The sequence below is a fragment of the Anser brachyrhynchus genome (genome assembly GCF_964034855.1).
Source record: "Anser brachyrhynchus genome assembly, chromosome: 1".
Classification (NCBI taxonomy): domain Eukaryota; kingdom Metazoa; phylum Chordata; class Aves; order Anseriformes; family Anatidae; genus Anser; species Anser brachyrhynchus.
In genome coordinates this window covers 181,392,560-181,415,503 of record NC_137694.1, presented here as the reverse complement: position 1 = coordinate 181,415,503, position 22,944 = coordinate 181,392,560, and the positions used below count along the sequence as shown (strand labels likewise).

The following is a 22,944-nucleotide window of genomic DNA, read 5'->3' as shown; positions in this document are numbered from 1 at the left end:
GAACAGCATTCGCGCAGCACGTCAGCTGCTGCGGAAAACGCACGGGTTTCTTCATACATATTTATTTTGAAAGGGAATTCATAGCGAACTGAGCATATCTACCAAAATATATACGAAGTGGCATGCTGGTCAAATTATTCATTTTCTTTCCCTAGTAGGGGGTATGTGGGGAAAAAAAAAAAAAAGAAAAAACTGGCATAATGTTCATTTTCAGCAATATTCTAAACTGTCAGTCAACACTCTCAACAGTATTTTTGAGAAGACGAGCAAATAGTTCAACTCGTCTACACTAATTAAATTTCACTTGCTTGGCCTAGACCAGCAAATGTCAGGACTTCTGGCAACCTATGTAATACGGTTATAAAGAAATGTGACTTTTCAAAGGTGGAAGATGATAAATTATTCCAGAACAGCTTACAGCCCATTTTTCCTAAAAGCCCCCAATACGTGTTTATTCCAGGAGTTTTTTCTAAGGGCCTCCATCACATTCTCTGTAGAAGCCTTTCCACAGAAAAAGCAAGACGACATACAAAATTCTTGTAACCTTGTTATGAGCTGCCACGTTGGCAAATACCATTTTCACTAATAATAATTCAAGTTGTATTTTTAAGTTGCTTGAGAGAATCATGGAGATTACAACCTCACTGCAGTTTTAAATGTCAGATCTCGCCTTCCGAAATCTTTTTTCTGACTCCTTTTTTCAATCTAGCACACAGTTTGGGAAAGTTCAGTGATTCAGATTACGTATACCTGATCCAGAGTCTCCAAAAAACCTGTGAAAGGCAATCAGCATTTGAGGAGAACGTTAAGAATGAAACATGGACTGTGATTTTCTCCCAATTTTTGCGTGCCATGCACTGCTGTTGGGGAAGCACTATCAAACACCACATTCATCAAATACTTGAGCAGTGCCTGAATGTGCCTTCAAAGCCTCCTCCGAGAACTGTTAGTCTGGTACCCAGCTACCACGTTGCGAACGATGTGAGCAATCCCAGGGAACTCGTTGTAGCTACTGATCTTGATAATACGTCAGGTTGAATCAGAGCTGTGCAGAAGTCGCTCCCCGAGTTGTTTTTCTCAACTTTCCTCAAAACGAAATGTAGTTGGAGCATCTAGGATACTAATGCGTTCAATTCATTTTTGAAAAATAAGTTTTCTGTGAGGAAAATGGAGAAACAGAAGAAAACAGAAATGGGAAGGGGAGACCGAGCAAGAATCTTGAAGGAAGTGGGCCAGCCGTGGTCAGGGGGAAGGGCAGGAGCGAGGTGAGGACCTGGGCAAGAAGGGAAGCAGGTAGTGTGGCAGAGAGGATTTGAAACGGAGTGCATGCCAGTCCCCTATTTTCTCTTTCTCTTCATAGCAAAAACACTTCAGAACTATCAAAGCCTTATTTTCTTCTCCTCTCAAGTTAAATAGAGCCTGAGGGGATCCCGACTGCCTGGGGGACTCCTCTCTCCCTGTGCCCAGTTCTTTACAATGCAGACTAGCCTCTTGGGGGACCTCTCTCTTTGGGAAATCATTAACGCCAAGGCAATGAAACGCCGGGACCATGGAATGAAAGTAATGCAAATGAACGTCTCTTAAGCTTAAGAGACAACATTAAGTGACAGACAACACCTCCTCATGGTGTAAAGCCGACTACAGTGAGATGGAGAAAATAATCTAGTTTGGGCGGGACCTGCTGGGTGGATCTGGAGGCTGCCTAGGGGAAGGCAGCCTGCCTAGGGTGATGTGTGGTGGGGCACAAGACAAAGAGTGTGTGCTGTACAAACAGCCATACGTGTAATCCCAGCTGTGAGATACACCCTCTGCTGCAACAGGTTACACACCATCATCTTCCAGTGTCCTAGAGGCCTAGGGCAAGCAGGGGAGTAGCAGCAAGGAGTAGCAGCTCAGAAGAGTCTCTTCTGTGACCACCACATAGTAAATCTGCCTGCAGTTGGGAACAGAGTCTATTTTTTCACCACATAATCCAAATATTTTCAAGTGGGACCATGAGATCCACTACCACGAGACAGGTATCAGGACAGATGCTTGGAAACCCCGTATTATTTTCCAACGAGCTGCAACAGCAACACCAGCAGTAACTGTAAGTGTGTAACTTACCATTAAGGCATTACAAAGAAGAGAGACGCTGTTAATAAAAATATCTAAGAAATCCAGTATCATGAAGCTTTACTAGTGCAGGACAGCAAGTGTTTCATGGCATTTGTTCCCCTTCTAGAGCCTGGAGTTCAGGGAAATGGAACAAATAAATCTGCCAACAACAAAACTTGATAATAAATAACAAAACAGATAACACCAAGTGAAGGTCACACAACTTTTGTTTAACCTTTCTGACAGCAGACACATCTGTGCCTTGTATTTAAATGGTTCTGAACGTAAGCTGTCTGCAGCCCTTCCCATAATCAAATCAAAGGCTGCTCCTTGGGAAAAAACAACAATCATCTGCTAGGTTTGACAACGCTTTCACCCCTACGTACGTGTCGTCTAATTCTGTGCTTTCATTACCCGTCCTAAAACCCACGTCTCACACTCATCTCCCACCTAACTGCTGGCAGGCCCGTCACAAGACCATCACTCCGTCCTCCCGTCAAAACTCTACAAAACAGGACAGAAACCAAATGGGAGGCAGCACGTCGTACCCATTAGCCTACTTCCTTGACCCAGATACAGAGGGTAAAAGAGAAGGGATCCATATCTTCGTTCGATACCAGGGAAGCATCTAATTCCTTTTGGTCACTGCCAGCTCTTGGAAAACAAATGATTAGAGTTATTGGAGTGTGCAGCTTAACTTCATTTTCTGGGTCTTCAAAGTTTGAAGCAACTGCACTTATCATTTAATTTTATTTCCTTCCCAAATTCAATTTACTGTTGTAGCACTTGAAGCCTACACAACAGATTTGCTGTTTTCTCAATATTATCAATTCCACCTTTGGAGAGTCTCTCTCATGTAAAGCACAATAGTAAATAAAAAAGGGAATAAAAATGGTTTAATATAACACAATTCTATAATTGATGTGGTTTATCTTCAATGCTCTCACTTTTTTTTTTCCCCAGTACAAATACACACTGCACCATGCTGAGGGTGGGAGAGAATAAAAAGGGAGCGAAAAGTTAGATTCTGCTACTGAAATACCAGAAACGGTATTTGGACATAAACCAATTTCTTTTGAGGCTCTGACTGCTAGATCTGCTAAATCTCATGCTGATTTCCACCAGATGAGATTTTTATTTTTTTCTTCTAACAACGTGCAAAGTTAGAAACTAGGCATACACAGCCTGACAATTTTTCTACAGCAAAGAAAAAAAAAGGGTACAGTCAGTTTTCTCAGTGCTTCCAAAGACAAAACCTGCTTTCATGGTTTATATCTTTGTTGCTCCTGTAGGAGTTCTACACAAAAAAAAAAATCAGAGATCAGAAGGGGCATGCGTGTGCACATGACAGAAAGTAGAATGCTGGAAAATTTGAAGTTTGGGTAGTGTGTCGGTTTGGTTTTGGCCTCCTGCTGTGGCCTTACCGCGGAAGCTTTTCTGATGAGGAACAGAAGGCTGTGTACAAAATGCGAAAAAGCACTTGGATCAAGCAACCTGTGATTAAAACAATTATGAAGCAAATACATTGCACAGACTATATTCATATACATTTAAATTAGCCAGATTGAAATGAGTCCTTTTCTAGTAACATCACATTTGCTTCATACTCCATTTCACACTGATGACAAAAATCATGACAGCAATCAGCGAACACAGTCTGAAATGAAATAGCTCACTGCACATGAGCAAAGTTATGGCACTGATTTGCCAGCAACTAGAACATAACGTCTCAGAATGGAATAAACACAATAAGGAAATACTGGAGCAGTTTAGATCGCAGAGGAAGTTAATAAAACATAAGATACTGTAAATGTGGTATATGATGCACAGAAAACAGATCAGGAATTGGGGAAAAACATCAAAACATCATTTTGCTTTTTCTGCATTTATTTTGAAGGTTTTAAAACTAAGTGTGTAACACCGACAATTGTCTTTCTGAAATTTCCTGCCTTGCATTTCTCTACATACAACCAACTAACAACGTAAGAGGATGATTTAATGAAAAATCACATGTTTAAAATATATAAGTATGGATTTAATATAGTGCATGATTGAATTCCAAATCTGATTTATTAATAGAGAGCATCACCAAGTTAATTATGCAAATGATATATGAATCACATGGTGACTTCTAGATGCATTGCATGAAATTTTCCAAAGTCACTAAGTGAAACTAAAATTTGCAACTTGTGATTTCCATGTCACTTCCATTACTTCTTCTAGCAAGCATCCCAGTTTAGGTTGAGCACTTCTCCCTAAATCTTTCCTATTCTGGGCATTTTAAATATCTTCTCAGAGGTACTCTTTGTCTAGCATGGCACAGTTTTAAGTGTTAAGTAGAATTCACTTTGGACAATCCACACAGATTCCTATACACCAGAAGCTGGTCCTAACCAGACAAACAAACCCTTAAGGCTTCAGTAAATTCTGTTTTCATCACATTTAAATACAGGCATGCATTCATATGAGTGCTCTAATAAGAGTTTTGTACACAATGAAACGCACAAGTCCACATCACCCCACCAGACAACACCAGAGGGAGGTATAAGCCTCACACCAGCCTCCATTCCTTTACAGTAAATCCACCCCAAAATCAGGAACAGTTCCAATCCTGTGTAAATCCTATGTAAAACCACTAAAATGCTGAAGTTGTCCATCCCTAGGAAGACAATAATAAAAGCATCAAAGTAAGATATTGCTTATCCATTTCTAATAGAGCTGCCCTACCTTTTCAGTTTCATATAATTTTCACTAGCTGCAGGTCTGCATTCAGCACGTTGCACCACTATTCCTTCCAGGGAAAGTTTATCTAGTTGGAAAAAAAACAAAGCAAAACTGGACATTAAAATAAAATTCACCAACACAGTCAATATTTGAATTCTGTTTCAGCATTCTAATTCAGCATTTAGTAAATATAACGTAATTGTAAGTTCCCTAATCATATTCTAAAATCTCTGCTATTTTGAAACTGAAGAAAAAAGAAGGAAAAACATGACTGCACAGCAGGTATCCCCAACACATTTTTATTTTGCCATCGGATGTTTTACATATCAAGAATGAATCACAAAGATGAAATTTTAAATAAAAGGCTGGTAACTGGGTGGTCTTCCTTTCTTCAGATTCTTGCATTCAACTTACCTAGGAACAGTTTTCTAGAAATGTGCATTGAATACAGTCAGTGTCCAAGAAAAGTAAAAAAAAAAAAAAAACACAAAGAGAACCTAACCACCAAAATATCCAAAACTAATTTCATTCTTACCTTCAGAAAAAAAAATAGTAATTAATTTTCATCTTATTATGATAAAAAACAAGTAATAGATATGCTAACACTTGGGGAAAAAGAAATAAAGTCTTGCTGTTCATAACACAAACGATCACCCACCAGGTTCTAGTTAATACCGTTCTCCCCACATTCACCTCTGTAACAGTCACTTTGTCATCCGATGTGAACACCTTTTTGCCTAAAGCAACAACTCCTACCACAGCAGTACGATAGTACCAGCCTACTCTAAAAAAAAGTCTAAAAGTCTAAAAACTAAAAGCAACCTTATGTAGAAAGGAAGAAAGAAGTGACCGTGGCAAAATATTTCTGGGGTCTGTATTTCTACTACAATGTTCTAGTGCATGGAAGGGGGTGGTGGTGTCAATTTTTACCATTTATTTTGGGTATAGCCAGTGCAATATGTATAAAATTTACACCTTTGGAATAGCCTTGCATAACAAGAAAAGATGAGTTTCTTAACATTAACGGTTTGATTAACTCTCACGATCTGAAATTTCCTTCCAAAAGACATTCTTGTCTTGCTGTCGGTGTAGGGTAGTACACTGTCACCGTCAGTTCCTGCTGACAATGTCACCGAAAGAACAGAAACACTTAGAAAAAGTGATGTCAAGTAACACAAGGCTCTTTTTGAGATGCCTGTAATTTTTTCCAATGCCTTATCGGATGAAATATTATTACATCTGGAAATCTAAGCCCGCTCCCTCTGAATAATGCAGACAGCAATTACTTCAACACCAAGTATTTTAAAAATGATTTAATTTAAAACTTCTTGCTTTGGCTTAGAAATTCACTAGATCCTTTAAAGGAAGAAGAATACCACACATTTGCAGGTAGTTTTGAACATAAAGCAACATATGAAAACATTTCTGTTTTTACTGATTTCTAAGGTTCATGACAAAGAGAAACAACCTGGCCAATTTGCCTGAACTCCCGTGCACTACAGACAATCACATTTTATCTTCTTTCTTCTGTACAGAACCTAGCAACCTGTGTGTGACTGAAGTGCTACTAATATCGGTGCTTAATTTCTAATACGAATTTGTCTCCAGCTTCTGGCATTTGGTTCTTATTATGTCTTTCTATAGTATGCTAAAGAGCCTTTTAGTACCTGGTATTTTCTCCCTGGGAAAGTACTTTTACATTGTAATCAAGTCACTTCTCAATCTTCTTCTCAATAAATGAAGTAGTTAAAGCTCATGCATTATCTCACCATAAGGCACTTTATGCCACACTTTAAGTTTCGTGGTTCATATCTGCACTTTGTTCAATTTTTCAATGACATTTTAAGAATATGGAAGGCAGAAAACGGATGTAATACTCCTGTACTCATCCTACCTAAACTAGATATGGATATAAAATAATGGATACAGGACAAGAGGTTGCAATTGATCTCACCTCACCTTAGCCATCTTAAGGTTATTCAGCAGACTCTGAATTCAAGAGAGGGAGGGCGACTTTCAGAAAGCAATCGGCCCCATCTCTTTTAGGATTCAATGAACTGCCCTGTGTTGGTGGTTTCCCCCCCAAGATCAATTGCTCTCTGAAAATCAAGCTCCGGGGCTCCATGGAGCTGACTGCCGATTATATCACTAATGCATCTATTTTGAGTCTTTCCAAGCCTAGCGTTTTATCTCTGTGCTCTGCATTCCCCGTTCCTAGGTATGTAATTGCCTCTGGCTTGGTTAAAATGCATTTTCTTTAAACAGATTCTGTGAATTAAGTGATCCAGGTCACACTATGACAGTCCTGCCATAGTTATTCACTGTCTGACCAGCGTTTCTGTCAACCACGACACATCCTATAAGCAGCGATTTTCACTTACTGCTGTCCCCCTCGCTAATCCTGGAGGAAGCCCTTCAAACTACAACCCAAATGACTTCCTACCGATAATTACTTTCTGATAACTGTCAGCTAGTTTTTAATCTTATTCCATGCTTGCTATTTTTTTAAACAAAAATCAGAATGTTATAAGATTTCAAATTACGTGCAATATGAAATGCTAAGCAGACTACAAACATGCTGTTACTTTATCAGACGGACTTGTCATCTCCGAAATAAATGAAACTAGAAATAAACTACTAGAAATTAAATACTTGACTTGAATACTTGAAACTAGAAATTAAATACCTGACTAGGAAAACCTTCATGTAAAGCCATGCTAGTTGCTATATTTCTGTTCTCTTCTATCCACTCAGCTCAATGACAATTTTTCCACTGGTTTGCATGGAACAAGGCTGACTAGCCCATACTCACCTAAGCCATGCAGGCCGGTTGTCTAAGCACTGACACACCACTGTCAATCGCTGCACAAAATTGTTGCTGAATTTTGAAGCCACACTCTTAAATCTGAAGAATGAGAATCTGTGGAACACACAGGTCCCCCACACCAACTATTCAGGAAGTAAAGTAACTGTTGTTTGAACCTACCCATTAAACATGCTTATCCTTAGTACTACCTCATGGTTTATGTCTTCAGCGATAACCTCTTTTAATTACCAATGGTCTGGACTTGGTTTTTAATGCTCCAGCTGCTTCCCAGTACAAGGCTGTCCACAGTGTCTGACAGCATGGCCTTCCAGCTAACCCAGCCTGTTGTCAAAACTTATCCCCTGTCCAGAAGCTGAGGTTTGTGTCCCACTTTCCCTGGACTCCCTGGGGATTTGAAGACATCCAGAGAGGCTATCGAACTAAATCTGCAAAGATGCATGCAAACTTCCAAATGCAAGAATGTAGTGGGGAAATGCTATTTTTACTCCTTTCACAGCCTAATTAGCCTTAAATCACCAACTGGTGCTTGGTAACTTCGGAAACTGGTCTCCTCTCACCTGTTGCAAGGCCAGAGCTGCAATGAAAAGACATCCAAAGTGCTACATGTCTGCCTTGACACTTCCATATCACATTAACCTAGAACCCAAAGGATGAATAAGGCTTGAAACTAGCAATTCCCCATTAAAAATACCTCATTTCCTCAGGTGTCTGACACCCTCAGAGACCTTACATGGTGGAGAGGTACAAATACAGAGTCAGTGCAGCTATACAGGCAGGTTGCTCTGCCCCTAGCTGCAACATCAACTGCCAGAGGCACTCACCCCTGTATTCCTACCTGAACACCCCTGTGCTAATACATAAAGGAATTTCAAAAGTTTACTATTTAGTGAAGTGACAGAGAAATGGGGGAGATGCTGATTCCAGCTTCAAATTCCACTGATTATCACCATCAAATAAACAGAAGGGAGTTAAAACCACAAGAAAAGTGGGCCCACATGAACCTGATGAGGTTCAGCAAGGCCAAGTGCAAGGTGCTGAACCTGGGCAGGGGCAATCCCAGCCATGAGCACAGACTGGGAGAAGAACTCACTGAGAGCAGCCCTGAGGAGAGGGACTTGGGGTTCTGGTGGACAAAAAGCTGGACAGGAGCCATCAGTGTGTGCCTGCAGCCCAGCAGGCCAACTGCGTCCTGGGCTGCACCACCAGAGGGGTGGGCAGCAGGGGAGGGAGGGCATTGTGCCCCTCTGCTCTGCCCTCGTGAGGCCCCACCTGGAGTGCTGCGTCCAGGGCTGGGCCCAGCACAAGGAGGGTGTGGGGCTGTGAGAGCGGGGCCAGAGGAGGGCCGTGAGGGTGGTCAGGGGGCTGGAGCACCTCTCCTGGGAAGAAAGGCTGAGAGAGCTGGGGACGTTCAGCCTGGAGAAGAGAAGGCTCCGGGGAGACCTCATGGCGGCCTTTCAATACTTCAAGGGGGCTTGTAAAAAAGATGGAGAGCATCTTCTTACTCAGGCAGATAATGTTAGGACAAGGGGGAATGGTTTTAAACTACAAGAAGGGATATTTAGATCAGCTGTTAGGAGGAAATTCTTCACTCAGAGGGTGGTGAGGCCCTGGCAGAGGCTGCCCAGAGAAGCTGTGGCTGCCCCATCCCTGGAGGTGTTCAAGGCCAGGCTGGATGGGGCTTTGGGCAACCTGGTCTGGTGGGAGGTGTCCCTGCCCATGGCAGGGGGGTGGGACTGGGGGATCTTTAAGGTCCCTTCCAACCCCAGTTAGTCTATGGTTCCATGAAAACACTTAAGGAAATCTTAGTAAACAGGCACTGGAAAAATTTATTGGAACTGTGGAGAAGATGTTTTTATTTTATTTTCTGAGAGAAAGAAAGAGGCAAAGACAGATTGGCTTGGAGATTTTAATGTGTTAATTTTTCTGTCTGACTGCACCTAGCTCTAATTTTCAGCCCCTAGTTCTTTTTAGACCTGTAATTGCTAAGTTGAACAGCTTGGAAGAGAAGTTTTCTGCCCATCCAGGCACTTACATACTCTCAACCTCTATTAAGCCTAACAAACCACATTTCCTCCAATCTTCCAATAGCCATGTTTTTCAGCTTATTAATTGGTCTGAGAAACTTCCATTTATTAATGTCTCTCCTGAGCTGTGGTCCTCACAGACAGACTTGATGGTGCATGGGACAGGATCCAGTTTGCTGACCCCTGCCCACAGCGATCTCACTTCAGTTTCTGGGGATGCATTCACTGTACACAGGCCGGAGCCTCTGCCTTACCCTTCCCACAAGCATACATACTGCAAGCTCCACCTACAGTGTATTCCTAGGCATAAAAACTCCTATTTGGCCATATTAAAATATCCTAACTGACTACCCAAATGATTCTGCATCAGTAAGCGTCTCCTTGTCTACTACATTCCCAGTCTATATCATCTCCAGACTTTATCGGTAGCTGTCTCCTGCTAGATCGCTGACTAAAAATAAATAGGACTGAGAACCAAACCACAGCAACACTTTAGAGATAATTCTCTGCTTAACATTTACCAGTTTGAAACCTGGCAGATAATTTTGGTATTTTATATAATTGTGTAATTCATATAATTTTTGTATTTTGACAAATGGGGCCTACTCAGAGATTTAACAGAAAAAAAGCACTGCCTCCTTTGCTGAACAAATTGCAACAACAACAAAAAGGTACAGTCCATTTTCCCTCCACCCACATTGATTAGCATTATATTACTCTCCTTTAATTTTCAACTAGTTGACTTCCAAGTCAGATGTTCTACTGTTTTTCACAGTCACTTTTTGTTCCTGCATACCTGAGTTGTCTAATTTACCTTTCAAATACTGGCACAGCATTTGTTTCTTCAGTCCTGGAGAACTGCAGTGCTCAAAAATTGCTGAAAAATATCAACAGCAACTGCTGACAGAGTTTCCTAGACAGCTCCTTTAAAACTCTTGAATGCAAATTGTTCAGACTTCCTTGTTTGAAGTTCTTCAATTTTAATTAGTGTGTAGAGCTTGTCTTCAATAGCTGTTAAGCAACGTCCTGGAGTTATTACTGGGATGAGAATGCCTATGCTACTGTTACTGTGAGTTACTGTGAGACGGTAACTATTGAATGGTTTTAATTACCCCAAAACCTGGCCAATTTTCTGTGTTATGACATTAAATAACTAGCAAATTGCCTTGATAACCCAAACAGACTTTAAGAGGATGGTTTCCTAACACACTTCAAAAATTCTCCACCTCTTTTAGCTGTAGATTTCTCCTCATATCCTTTTGTGCTGTAATAAATAAAAATAGCTGTTTTCTGTAACCTGGGTCATCTTCACTGGTAACAGTCTCTCAGTGAAGCTGATGTTGTTCAGATGCATGAGTAAGCTGAACCCTTGGTAAACCACTGACTTTTCTGTCGTGTGCTCCAGCACTGAATCCTCAGCTCTACTAGGTGCTACTTCCAGACCAGGAGGTTCAGGAGGAGGATGGAAGCTGAGGAGGAGCAAGGTGTTTTTTTTTCAAAAGGAAACACATAACACAAAATGAGGGGCAGACCCCTACCCCACTTCTCAGATTCCTTTTTCTGTGTAGATGACAGATAGCAACACTGCAATTTTCACTGTCTCTGGGATGGCTTACCTGAGAAGGAGCTGAACTAGTGCCGCTTGAATGGCCAACCCCAGCAACCAGGTGACACAGCAGCAGTTTGTGAAGCAATAGTTATTTTGGGATTGCTAGCTACCCATGGCAGCAAGCATCATTCAGCTGTACAGGGCAGAAACAGAGGCAGCTCACTCACGGCATGGGACAGCATTCAGCAGCAAGTTGCTCCCTCCCAATCCATTTGGAAGCAGAAAGGACCAAGACACGCTGAGCACATCTCACTGCTCACTGTGATGCGCCACAAACACTCTGGGGTTAAAAGACTAGGGAAAATGTCTCTGAAGTTGTAAACCTTTACCAAAATGAACTTCTGGACAATATTTTAGGAGAAGGACAAACAGAGAAAAAAGGAAATTCAGTTTTTCTCGACAAATACCTTAAAATATACATGAAGCCACTCAAATACTTCCTACCTCACCAACCAAATGCACTGCAATAGTATATACATCACCAAGAGCACACAAAGAATAAGGGCTGTTTGGAAAAGTACAGCACATTAAGCAGAAAGTTTTCACAAAGATGTGCCTCTTTCAAATTTCACATTACAGATGCATGTGAAGTAAAGTTACATGGGTTTGTTGCAATGCAAGTTTTACGTCAAATCTACATTTTTCAAGCGTCAAAGGTTTGAATGTAAATATTCATGATCTCTACAGCATATTTGCCACATCAAATAGACTTTGAATATTTTATCGTATGAACCACTAAAATGATTTTGCACGATCTTTCGAAGAATATGTACTCGTTCAGGAAAGTAGAAAATTTCAACTGCAAGTGTTAAAACATTCAGAAGATTATGTAAAATGTAGAGAGATCAGCTTGTCACCAAAAAAAAACATATCCTTTAGAAACCCCAGCTCTCCTTGGAAATCCCTGCTTACTTCTGCCAGGACATCACTTGTTCAACTTCAAAGTATTTTAAGATCACCATGTAGGACAAAAACACCACAGAAATCATTTTCTTAGGGTTTAACAGCCACTAACATGGTTCAACGCTGTAGCTATACATGATTTAAGTACATTAACTGAATTTTCCACCATTTGACATTAAACTAAATTTCAACAGAAGCCTCTTGTAATGGCAACAAAAAAAAACCAACTTAAAATTACTCTGTTCTCTCATTTTCTTGATTATTCACTTAATTATTGTGAAATAAGTTATATTCGGAAAAAAAGGTGTAAATGTTTAAAAATCAGAAGAAATTGGTTGAAATCTGACTAAAATGATGCTAAACACCTCAGTGGCATCAAAGAGTTAAAAATAAAACCATGACTAATTCCCAATAAATCAAATCTAATGAATAATATCTTCCTAATATATCACATACAGCAGCAGAAAAAAAATAGCATATCAGTGCTAGGGACACCCTGGCAAGTAGAATAGCGAGTAAAAAAAAAAAAAAAGTGCATTTATTTCTACTAGATTCAGTTACCAATTAATAAAATATTATAGTGATGACTCTACAGTATCAATAAACAGCCTTAGAGACAGTGGGAGCGGCATGAATAATATCTTTAGGAACAGAGCAGAAGAATTTAAGGTATAATCTGTCTCTCTGTTGTTAATTGCGCAAAGTAGGAGGCATCTACCTGTAAAAGTGAAAAATACATCTGGAAGAAGATGGGATCTCCTCCCCGCGTCCAGCCCGAGGTAGGTGCTCGCTCCTGCCCCTGCTTTGGATGCATGCGGCGCCTCCCGCCCGCTCCCCCCCTCCCCGTCCCCAAGGAAATGCACACACAGATGAGTGCAGAGCTTTCCCTTCCCTGCTCGAAGCTGCGAATGCTTAAAGGGGAAACCTTTTCTAAAAGGCACCGAAGGCGAGCCCCAGAGCACAGTTTCACAGAGGGAAGACAGCCATTTGGTTCGTGCGCTCTGCTGCTTCCCCCCGTGCAGAAGTGTTGCTAAGCTATAGCGTTATGCGATGTTCGACGGGATCTGTAGGCACACTAACCCTTTGTTCCACAGTCGTTGCCATTGAGAAGGAAGGAATTGATGCTCGATAGCCTTGGTGACTTAAAAAAAATCACCACTATAAACCTCTCTCCTCCCTGAAACAGTTTTTATCTATGGCATAGGGAAAGGAAGAAGCAAAACCTGATTAGGCTGCAATTCTTGTACGGGTGCAGATGCTCCCGTCAATGAAAATGGAAGCTTTCACCACAAACTTAAAACCAGTCAGACCAACACGTCTTCAGTATCACTTCCAAAGTATGTGCTGTGAAAACATCCTGGTGCTGTGCACGTGTCCTGTAAATGAGAAGTATGTGCACACACTCGATAAATGAGCCCCCCTGCCCTCCTACAAATGGGGATGCATTTAATTTCAGGCCTGTCCTGCTGTATCAATCAGGTGCCACAACCAGTACAAGGAAAATGTGAGAAGATTAAAATCCCTGAAACATAACTGAAGCTGTCCTGTTTAACACCATAAGCACTACACGTGATTTGGCCAGCTGATACTATAAATACATTTCAAAGTACTAAAACCAAGGTGTCATTTAGAATATCATTATTCATTTCTGTGAGGAACCCTCAAAACTTCTGAGACTTAAAGGTAAGAGAGAGACCAACGCTTTCTGTGCCCTTCTTCCCTTACACAGTTAAATGCAAATTCCCCTTTACAGTCATATTCCTGCTATCTCCCTGCATACACAGCTGATACGCCACCTACTGCAAAAGCCAGCTGACAGACCAAGCAATGCTAGCAGCATTTCCATTCCAACATCGTGCCGGAGCTGAAGAAAGGTGCTTTTAAAAAAATCGTCTTTTCAAGCTGACAGGAACAAAGCAGGATTGCTGGCTTTTTGTCCTCGCTTCGATAATGGAGAGAAAATCAAACAGAAGAGCAAAGGAATCTGAAGAAAAACACTGCGCCTCCGAAGGCTCGGAGCAAGACAAGGACTATAAAACGTCTCTGGTTACTCTGAACGTTGGTGGCTATCTATACATCACACAGAAACAAACGCTAACCAAGTATCCAGACTCGTTTCTTGAAGGTATCATCAACGGCAAGATAATGTGCCCTTTTGATGCGGATGGACATTACTTCATAGACAGAGATGGACTCCTTTTCAGGCACATTCTGAACTTCCTACGAAATGGAGAACTTCTGCTACCGGAAGGGTTTCGAGAAAATCAACTTTTGGCACACGAAGCAGATTTTTTTCAGCTTAAGGTATTATCAGATGCAGTGAAATCGAAGTGGGAGAAGGAGCAGCTAGCGTCTAGAGAGACTACTTTCCTGGAAATAACTGACAGCCACGACCGTTCCCAGGGTCTCAGGATTTTTTGTAATGCTCCCGATTTCATAGCAAAAATTAAATCCCGAATCGTACTGGTGTCCAAAAGCAGGCTGGATGGCTTTCCAGAGGAGTTTTCTGTGTCTTCAAATATTATCCAATTCAAATACTTCATAAAGTCTGAAAATGGTACACGACTTGTGCTGAAGGAGGACAACACCTTTGTCTGCACCCTGGAGACTCTTAAGTTTGAGGCTATTATGACGGCTTTAAAATGTGGATTTAGACTGCTGACCAGCCTGGATTGCTCGAAAGGGTCTATTGTTCACAGCGATGCACTTCATTTTATCAAGTAATTGCAAAGGCAGAGGAAACGAGCATGCAGCCAGCAAACCTCCTGTAACTACAGCGTCCTGGCATCACAAATATCGTATCTAACTAGCCCTGTGCCACAGAGCTCGGCTGCTAATCAGTTAATGTGAGCTAATGGTATGTAAATCTCATAACGACGTCCATCTCTGGCTTACTTAAAGCTGAATGAGAATTTTATGCCTGAATTTAATAAAAAAAATTATCTGCTAACCACTGTAAACACAGATTGAATGCTTTATGCTATTTGTAATATGTTTTCTTCATGCTGTCTTTCAGCCGGAGAGTCTGGCTGGATTTTTGTGTACTTGTATGACTACCACGCACACACCTAACTGCTCTGCTAAGCAGTAGGGAGAGTATTTTCATATAACAGGCAGGCTTAAAATCTGTTTTGCTTATAACAAGTCTCAGACTGGATTTTAAATGGAATAAATTCTTCTGAACGTTCGTTAGTGTTTATGCGATTGTCCTGGATTTGCCAAAACATGAAATTGAAAGAGGGTTCAAAATTAATCAACTCAATTTTAAAGTTAAACTAATTATTTCAACTCACTTAAAATCAAATTTACAGCTGTGTTACTACATTAACAACAACTGCTAAACCATGTAAACCAACAAATAATGCTGGGGAGGGATTAGTTCTATTATGGGAAATGAGCTGAATCTGCAGAGAACGTTACATTTTCCGGTTACATATATTTATCAGATGGCTAATAAAAATGTTTGGTATAAAGTTTCACATTAACAGGCTTCCAATAATGACATCCTACAATGCTCAAGTTACTATTTTCTACTAATCATTGGTGTTCATAAAGACAGGCAATTAACAGAGCCCTTGCTTTGCACAATAGCTTTCTAAAAGCAGTTAGCAGTATTAGTTTTGAATAGACCACCTGCTGGCATTTAAGATGCATGAATATAAGTAATAGAATAAATATCTTCTTTCTCCTCATCTTCACAATTTATCAAATCTGCTAATTTATATTTTAAACAAGGTTTTAATAGCTTTGACGGAACAGCTCTAATTTAACGGCAAGCATTACAAACCAGTCACTCCACAAAAGCCGACTGAAAAATCAACACGCCACACAAAAAGAAGCTGCACTAACTCAAAGTTTAAGCTTTGTCTGTCACTGGACTCTACCATCACTCACAGCTCAAATGAAACCAAAATTCAAGTAAAATACCATTAAAGACAGAAAATCCAACCAAGCAGTTTCTTAACTTTCCCAGAATATTAATTTTGTATAGAAAAAAGGGAATAAACATGAAGACTGTCCAAGTAAAATGCACTACAATCCATAATAGAAGTGACAACTGAGGAAAACAGCTAACATTTGATAGGCTGAAAACAATTTTCTCTTGGCTTTTAGAGGGAACAAATCCATTTTCAGTAATAGCGAGTGGGAATACAAACTCAATGTCCCCTTATCCATCAATGTGAAACCCCAGTTCACTTGTAACATACAATGACTGTTGGTAACTGGGTCCCTTGCCGGAGATAAATTCACAGAGGGAGACCAGGCAGCAGTGACTGGAAAACAATCCACTATGATTTTATCAAGTGGGGAAGTCCAGTCTCTCCAGAATACCCACAGACTAGAAACTATAAACTTTTCTATCCTCTCTACATTGCAAACTTAAGGATCAGAAAATACGTACTTTTAAGAGGAACTTTCCCAAACCATTTAAAAATCACATCATAAATTTCAGGCACGCAAACTGAAGAAGAGTTTGCGTGTCCCAGAACTTCTCTGAGTTTGTCCACGTACATTAACCATCTACAAAAGATTTATAGGAAAATACAATTCTTTACATGCTCACCTCTTTTATGCTCTTAGGCCCTTCAAGCTAGAACTCTATCACTGTGTACTTCATGATCCTCCCTCCTTCCCTTCCACACACCACAATAAATTGTTTTCGAAGTGGTGCCTTCAAAAATTCTCATTAACCACTAATCTTGTACCTAAAACAATCTCTAAGACTTCTGCAGAAAGTAAATGTGAAAGCTCACCTGAAAGAATTTCAAGTTCCTGCTGATCTCCTAGGACAAGAACTAGAAATACCATCACACAGAACGATGACATGAAAAGCCCTTTTAGGACTCATTTCTCTAAATGAGAAAAAAAAAAGTGACAAGACAATCTTAACAAGCTTCTTAACTAATCTCCAAGTTTTAAAGAAGCATGCTCTCACTGCTGTCAAATACACAGCCTGTATGAGCACAAAGCCTGGAGGAGGCTGTTGCTCCTCAGATGTCACATCATCCATTTTCACTTAAATGCTTTTGCTTATAACCTTCAGTTATAATTAATTTTTGACTGAGATTTAAATTGCCATTACAGTTGAAAAGAAAGAAAAAAAAAAGAATAAAATCAATTTCGATTCCAAACAATTAATAAAAATCTTCTGTGGTTGCTTGCCTTTCAGTTGGGCTCTTAGGAACCGTTAGCACCGTCGTATCAGAAAGCAGTACCACTTGCTCACCGTAGCATGACTTCACCCATGAAAAAGCTGCAGAGAATTTGACAATTCTGCATTTGTTCTAGGAAACACTTTTGGAATATAAGCTATTCACAAGCTGGTAATCACAGGTAAAATTCAAAACACCTGAAATATCTTTTAAGACAATTCTGTAGTTATTCTTACAAGATTTACTGGAAGGCTTTCATTTGCCAGGCGTTTGGTTCAGAGTACCTAATTCCATCTTAATTTACAAAAAAAAAAGAGCATTTGAAAACTTTTTCTTTTATTTTTGAAGTGAGAAGTGTACATATCTACTCTTATGTAAAAAAAAAAGGTACTGTTTTATTTTAGTTATTTAAAATTCAGTGATTAATTACATTAAATACTTTACACTACATTTTTTTTTTATTTCTGTGTAAATAACACTGATGTCTATGGCACACGTAGTCATCTGCTGTAATAACAATTTCAATCTTGACTTCTTTTCCCATTCTCATGGGCACCCATGTGTTTGTACAAGTGGCAGGATTTGGAATTTTTGTGTGCTATCTCCGACTGAAGGCACCTCACTCAGCTGTTCGAATCACACAGCAGAAACAGAAGGAAGATGAGGATAACAAAATCATTCCCTTCCCAGTTCGCATGGTAGCTGATATAATTCAATGTATTTGTGGTTTTGTTCAATCAGATGCTTTGATCTAGCTACAAACTTGAATAATTTATCAAACCAGGATAGCAGTGTCTTGCTTTTATATATAAACAAAATGACCACATAAAGCTTCCATAATGTTTCCTCTACACTCCATAAATATTTAATATAACAAATACATTTTGCATATGTTCACTCAGGTGGGTGCTTGTGTTACAACACTGTAGGGTTGCCAGAAAAGGAAGCAAGTTAAACAGTATGGTTACCTTTTCTGCCTTGTCTTTACAGTTATAAGTTGCATATTTAATACTGCTATGACAATGATAAAGGTGCAAAATCAAGTGCTTAAGTCAGGAATACTAACAGCTGTTTTAACAACATTACGTTGAATACGATATACATGCAAGTACTTCTATTCCTCTTTCATTAAGAGCTGAATCACAATGACTTACCAGTATAACCCTGCAAGTATCATGTAGGAACTATAATTTTTATAATTTCTGTGAATTACCTTCAATTGCGGTGGTAGGAATAAAAAGTAACTTCCCCTTCCCCAAGGAGGGGCTTCAATCTGTTCTCACCCTAGAACACCTCCACTTGCCTCCCTGCCTGCTTTCCTGGGTGAGAAAAAGGGCCATCAAGTGGACAATTGAGAAAGGACAGGGAGCTGAAGGCAGGGGTGATCAACACACACTGCAGGAAAAACTTTCTGGCCCCTGTGAATTCTCTGAATGACTGCTCATGGGAAAAAAAAAACATATACATTGATGTTAAATTGATCAAAACACACATTGTACTGCTTCCTCCCACACTTGCGTGCCCATACTTTCCATTGGTGGAGGAGCAAGCAACAGCTGTTTTATCACACTTGGCAGTACGCTATCACAGTAATCACCTATTTGGTTTATTTCTACGTGAGGACAAAACCTCCCAGTGGCTCCACTAGGTCAGGCTAAGATCTGTCTTTGCCCGGTATTCCCAGTGATTGTGAACTCTGTTTCCATGTCTTCATAACTCTGATCATGATTCCCATTTTTGACCCTCTGACCTTCCCCTCTCCTAGAAGGCAAGTAAGTGAAGACAGTAGCCAAAAGTAGGTGCCTAGGAAAAAACGTAGGAAGCAGAGAAACCTATGTGATGCTCCCCTGAAGTATTCTGCCAGGCTCCAACAGCTCACTGCCCAGAGACTTCTAGAGCCAGTCACTTCATCACAAGCCACTTCTAGAGTGGTCTCTACAGAGAGCCTTGATGCTGCGAAACACGCAGGCTGTGCATCAAGGCCAGCTTACAGCTCTCATCTCCCTACTGCCAGTACCTGTTTGCCCCGTGACCAGTGTTTCACAGCATCCGAACTGCCTTACTGACCATTTCCACATACTTGCATCTCATTTTTAACTGTATTCTTGCATTTGTACTTGTTATGACTGTGTGACAACTGGCTACCTTTTTACTAACATAGATAATATTTATTTAGATCCTAAAAGGAAAAAAAAAATCACAACCTCATTTGCAGCAATCAGTGACATTGTTATTTTCACCTCTTTCTTACAAGCATTGCAAGGTTTCCATTCAAGAAGATGGAAGGACATTAAGAAACTCAGGTTCCCTCCCTGCTAGCATACAAGCAGAATAAGGACGTGCAAGAATTATTGCAATTTAATAATGGAAGTGCCTCATCCATTACTTTGTTTATTTAAGTAGAAGGGTCATGGTGTCCTGATTCAAATAATGAATGAGGAACAGGGATGGGAGAGGCAGGTTCATTTGGGTCTATGATAAAATAAACATCATTTTCTCAGGCAAGAATTAATTCATCTTTGATGAATAACTATTACCTAACCTCAGTCTTGTCTCCTGTCCTATAACACAGGGCAGGAATTCATAGACTGACAGGAAAGTGACTACTAGTTAAAAAAAAAAAAAAGTATCTTCATATGAAGAGATAGGCTTGCATAAGTGGTTAGGTTGAAACAAAAGCAATTGATAAGGTACAAGACATTTAAGATCAGAAAATATTACGGTTTTCAACTTCTTTTGAAATGGCCATTCTGTAAGTACCATGCACTGGGGTATCACACAGAACAGTGTCTCAAAACACTGCCTCTCTAAATCACCATTCACACAATAAAATGTCAGAAAATAAGCAGCACGGCAAAGACGGTAGGAGGGAGATGTATAACGGCACCTGAGGAACTCGGATGAGCAAGCATTCTGAAAAAGAAAACACGCTTGCCTTTCTTTCTGAAAGAAATTGCATAATATCCTGCAGAACTAGACAGTTGACTTCTCCTCCTAAAAATGCACGTAGTAGGAGTACCACACAGCTAAAAGCAACAGTCTACAAAAAAGCTGTTTCTATCTGCACTGGTAACAGCTTAACATCATTGCCATTATCATTTAACACCACATTTGTTCATTTTAAGCTTCAAAAAGGAGTACTGTTCTGCTGCTTCCGAAACAAAAACATTCATGAAACTGGTACAATAATTATAGCCGTAAACAACAGCCACTCATTTAAAACATTATTATACGGAGACAGGCAAGTTCAGCACGTTGAGGTTTAAAAACCAAGCAATTAGAAGATGAGTTAAAAATGAAGCCATTCTGAAGGTCTGTAAACCTGTGATAATGCTAGAAATAAGTACAGCATTGCCTTGGTTACTGGTGTTACACCTTTTGGGAATACAATAGGTTTATGGAGCATTCATGGAACCCACAATCTTTCTGGACGTTGAAAGGGGGCTCCTAGAGTTCCATTCCAAGCATTATTTCAGTTACCTGAAAACCTAGATCCCTATGCTTTTCCAGGATACTTCCACTACCACCACCCTCTTGACACCGAAAGAAGAACCAGCATCCTCTTTAGGGAGGGTGGCACCTCACCAGCTGCAGGAGCTTTTGGAGATGAAGACCAAAGACCAAGGAGATGACAACGGGTTTTAAAATCCAAGGCCACTTGCAAGGGAAAGCTGCAGCTCCAGGAAGATGAGGCTCCACGGGGGCTGCTAGAGCTTGAGGTGCTAGGCTGCCCGAGCAGCGAGGGCTGGGAGGAGGCAGTGCAGTGAGACAGCTCATGATACCTGAGCACCAGGGCCGAGGAGGGTAGAAGGACTCCATGAGAGTGACTGTCACCTCGGGGCCTTGGGTTGATGGAGAAGGCACAGGACAGCAGTGAGGTTGAACAACACAAATAACTAAGTCTAATTATCTTGAAATTACTACTATTAATAATTCTCTTTTGGCTTTTTGTGCGTCACATTTCAGAAGGACAATTTTCTTTTTTTTTTTTTTCAGCAGCAGCAATAAGAGGAATGGAAAGATACATTTTTTTTTATTTAACGGAAAAATATCAAGCTATAAAGCTACTCCTGTAGCTCCACAGAAAGCTGCTTGTTAACTCAAAGAAGGTTCTTGATTCTGTACCACAGTGAACAGATGAATAAAAAACCCAACAGGTCAGAGGTGGGTACAGACTCTCTCAATTAGGAAGGAAAAATTAAGCAAACAAACTAGCAATGAACAGCCTAAGCATCAAAAAACGTAAACAGAATAAGCAACTGTAACACCAAACCCAGTCGTTTATTGCCTCTTTCCTACTTAAATAAAGCCTTTGGCAAGCATTAGGGATAAAGCAGTACATTTTCCTCAATCTGAACCTGGTAATCTCATAGGAAACAAATTAAAGGTCCTGCAAGCCAGGCAGATAAGAATCAGCTAAACAGAGAAAAAGGCACTCTCAGGTTACCAGCTGACTTCATCTAAGGCCGGCAGCACTGCCAGATCCTGTGATATTTCCTACACATTTTCTAAAATGAATAGCAAGTCATGTTCTTTCCCTACAGTGCAGAAATCTAACATATAAACTGCTTTATGCCTTCTCACAGGACATTAAAAATCCACCTGGATACTCTTCTGTGGTGCACAGATGAGGGTTTCAGGGCTTGCCCACAGATTACGGTGCAGAAATTCCCAAGACAACCTGCGTGTGGAAGACAATGTGCACAGCTACACACTGCTCCTGTCGGCAAGATGCTGGGGCTGGAAAAGCCTTGTAGCTCTGGGAAAGCACCAAATGAGCTCTGCTAGACTGTTCCCAGACTCAGGCACACAGAAAGCTGAGGTCCTACTGTGCTGCAGTCTCCTGTGCTCTCGCATCTGCTGCCAGCTAAGGTAGAGGTGAGTGACTACGCACAGCCTTAGAAGGGCTGCTCTTGGCTTTGCCTTCACCGCCTTTCCCCTCAGCAGTTACATCCATGTTGAACCTGCTCATTAATTTAAGTGGTTAAGGCTACTAAGCTATGCAGAGTTTCTTCTTCCTCACTGCAAAATGGCATAAGCACTTCGTGGTAAGTAGGGAGAGAAAAGAAAAGATTATTAAAGCTTATCACAAGCCCATTACTTAAAAATTCAGGCAGAGACTTGGGAGGAAAATGTGCTCACTGGACACCTAGATAAACTGGAAAAAAACAAACAGGAAAAAAAAAAGGCAGAGCCTGGGAATCAGGCATACTGGGTCAGATCAGCATCTGGATCCCAGCACCGTGGCTGAAAGCAGATACCCGCCAAGAGGCCTGAGGACAGAGCAAACACATGATTCTCACCCTAGACACACATCCAGCTACCAAGTATTTGGGGCTTGGGCTCTCTCAAACCAGACGTCTTCTCAGCCTTACTGCCCTTCAGTACCTCTGTGGTCTCCTCTAAAGCCCTGTAAGCCTTTAGCATACCTCATCTTCACATACACATCCTCTGGCAGGCAATTCAATAGCTTAATTACATTCTGAGCGCAGAACCACCTCTTATTTGAAACTGCCTCCTGCTAGCTTTACAGCTGCTACACACCAGCCTTGTACTGGCCACAGCAGCAAGCATGAGATCTCTCTCTGCCCCTTTGATCCGCGACCA

General features: G+C 40.7%; 2 protein-coding genes across 2 annotated transcripts in view; one reads left to right on the top strand and one right to left on the bottom strand.

The window, feature by feature from the left end:
• Window positions 1-22,944, bottom strand: part of GTF2F2 (general transcription factor IIF subunit 2) — a 93,347-nt gene that overhangs the window by 48,253 nt on the left and 22,150 nt on the right. The window contains exon 6 of the mRNA XM_080575665.1: window positions 4,825-4,906. Coding sequence (XP_080431791.1) covers window positions 4,825-4,906 — 82 coding nt within the window. The remainder of the gene's footprint in view (window positions 1-4,824; window positions 4,907-22,944) is intronic.
• On the top strand, window positions 12,924-15,144 carry KCTD4 (potassium channel tetramerization domain containing 4). Its single transcript, XM_080575661.1, has one exon. It carries the CDS (start codon window positions 14,135-14,137, stop codon window positions 14,906-14,908), a length of 774 nt encoding a protein of 257 aa, XP_080431787.1. The 5' UTR covers window positions 12,924-14,134; the 3' UTR covers window positions 14,909-15,144.

What these genes read in the sequence shown, in the direction of transcription:
- KCTD4 (XM_080575661.1), top strand. Translation starts at nt 14,135, where the DNA reads ATGGAGAGAAAATCAAACAGAAGAGCAAAGGAATCTGAAGAAAAACAC.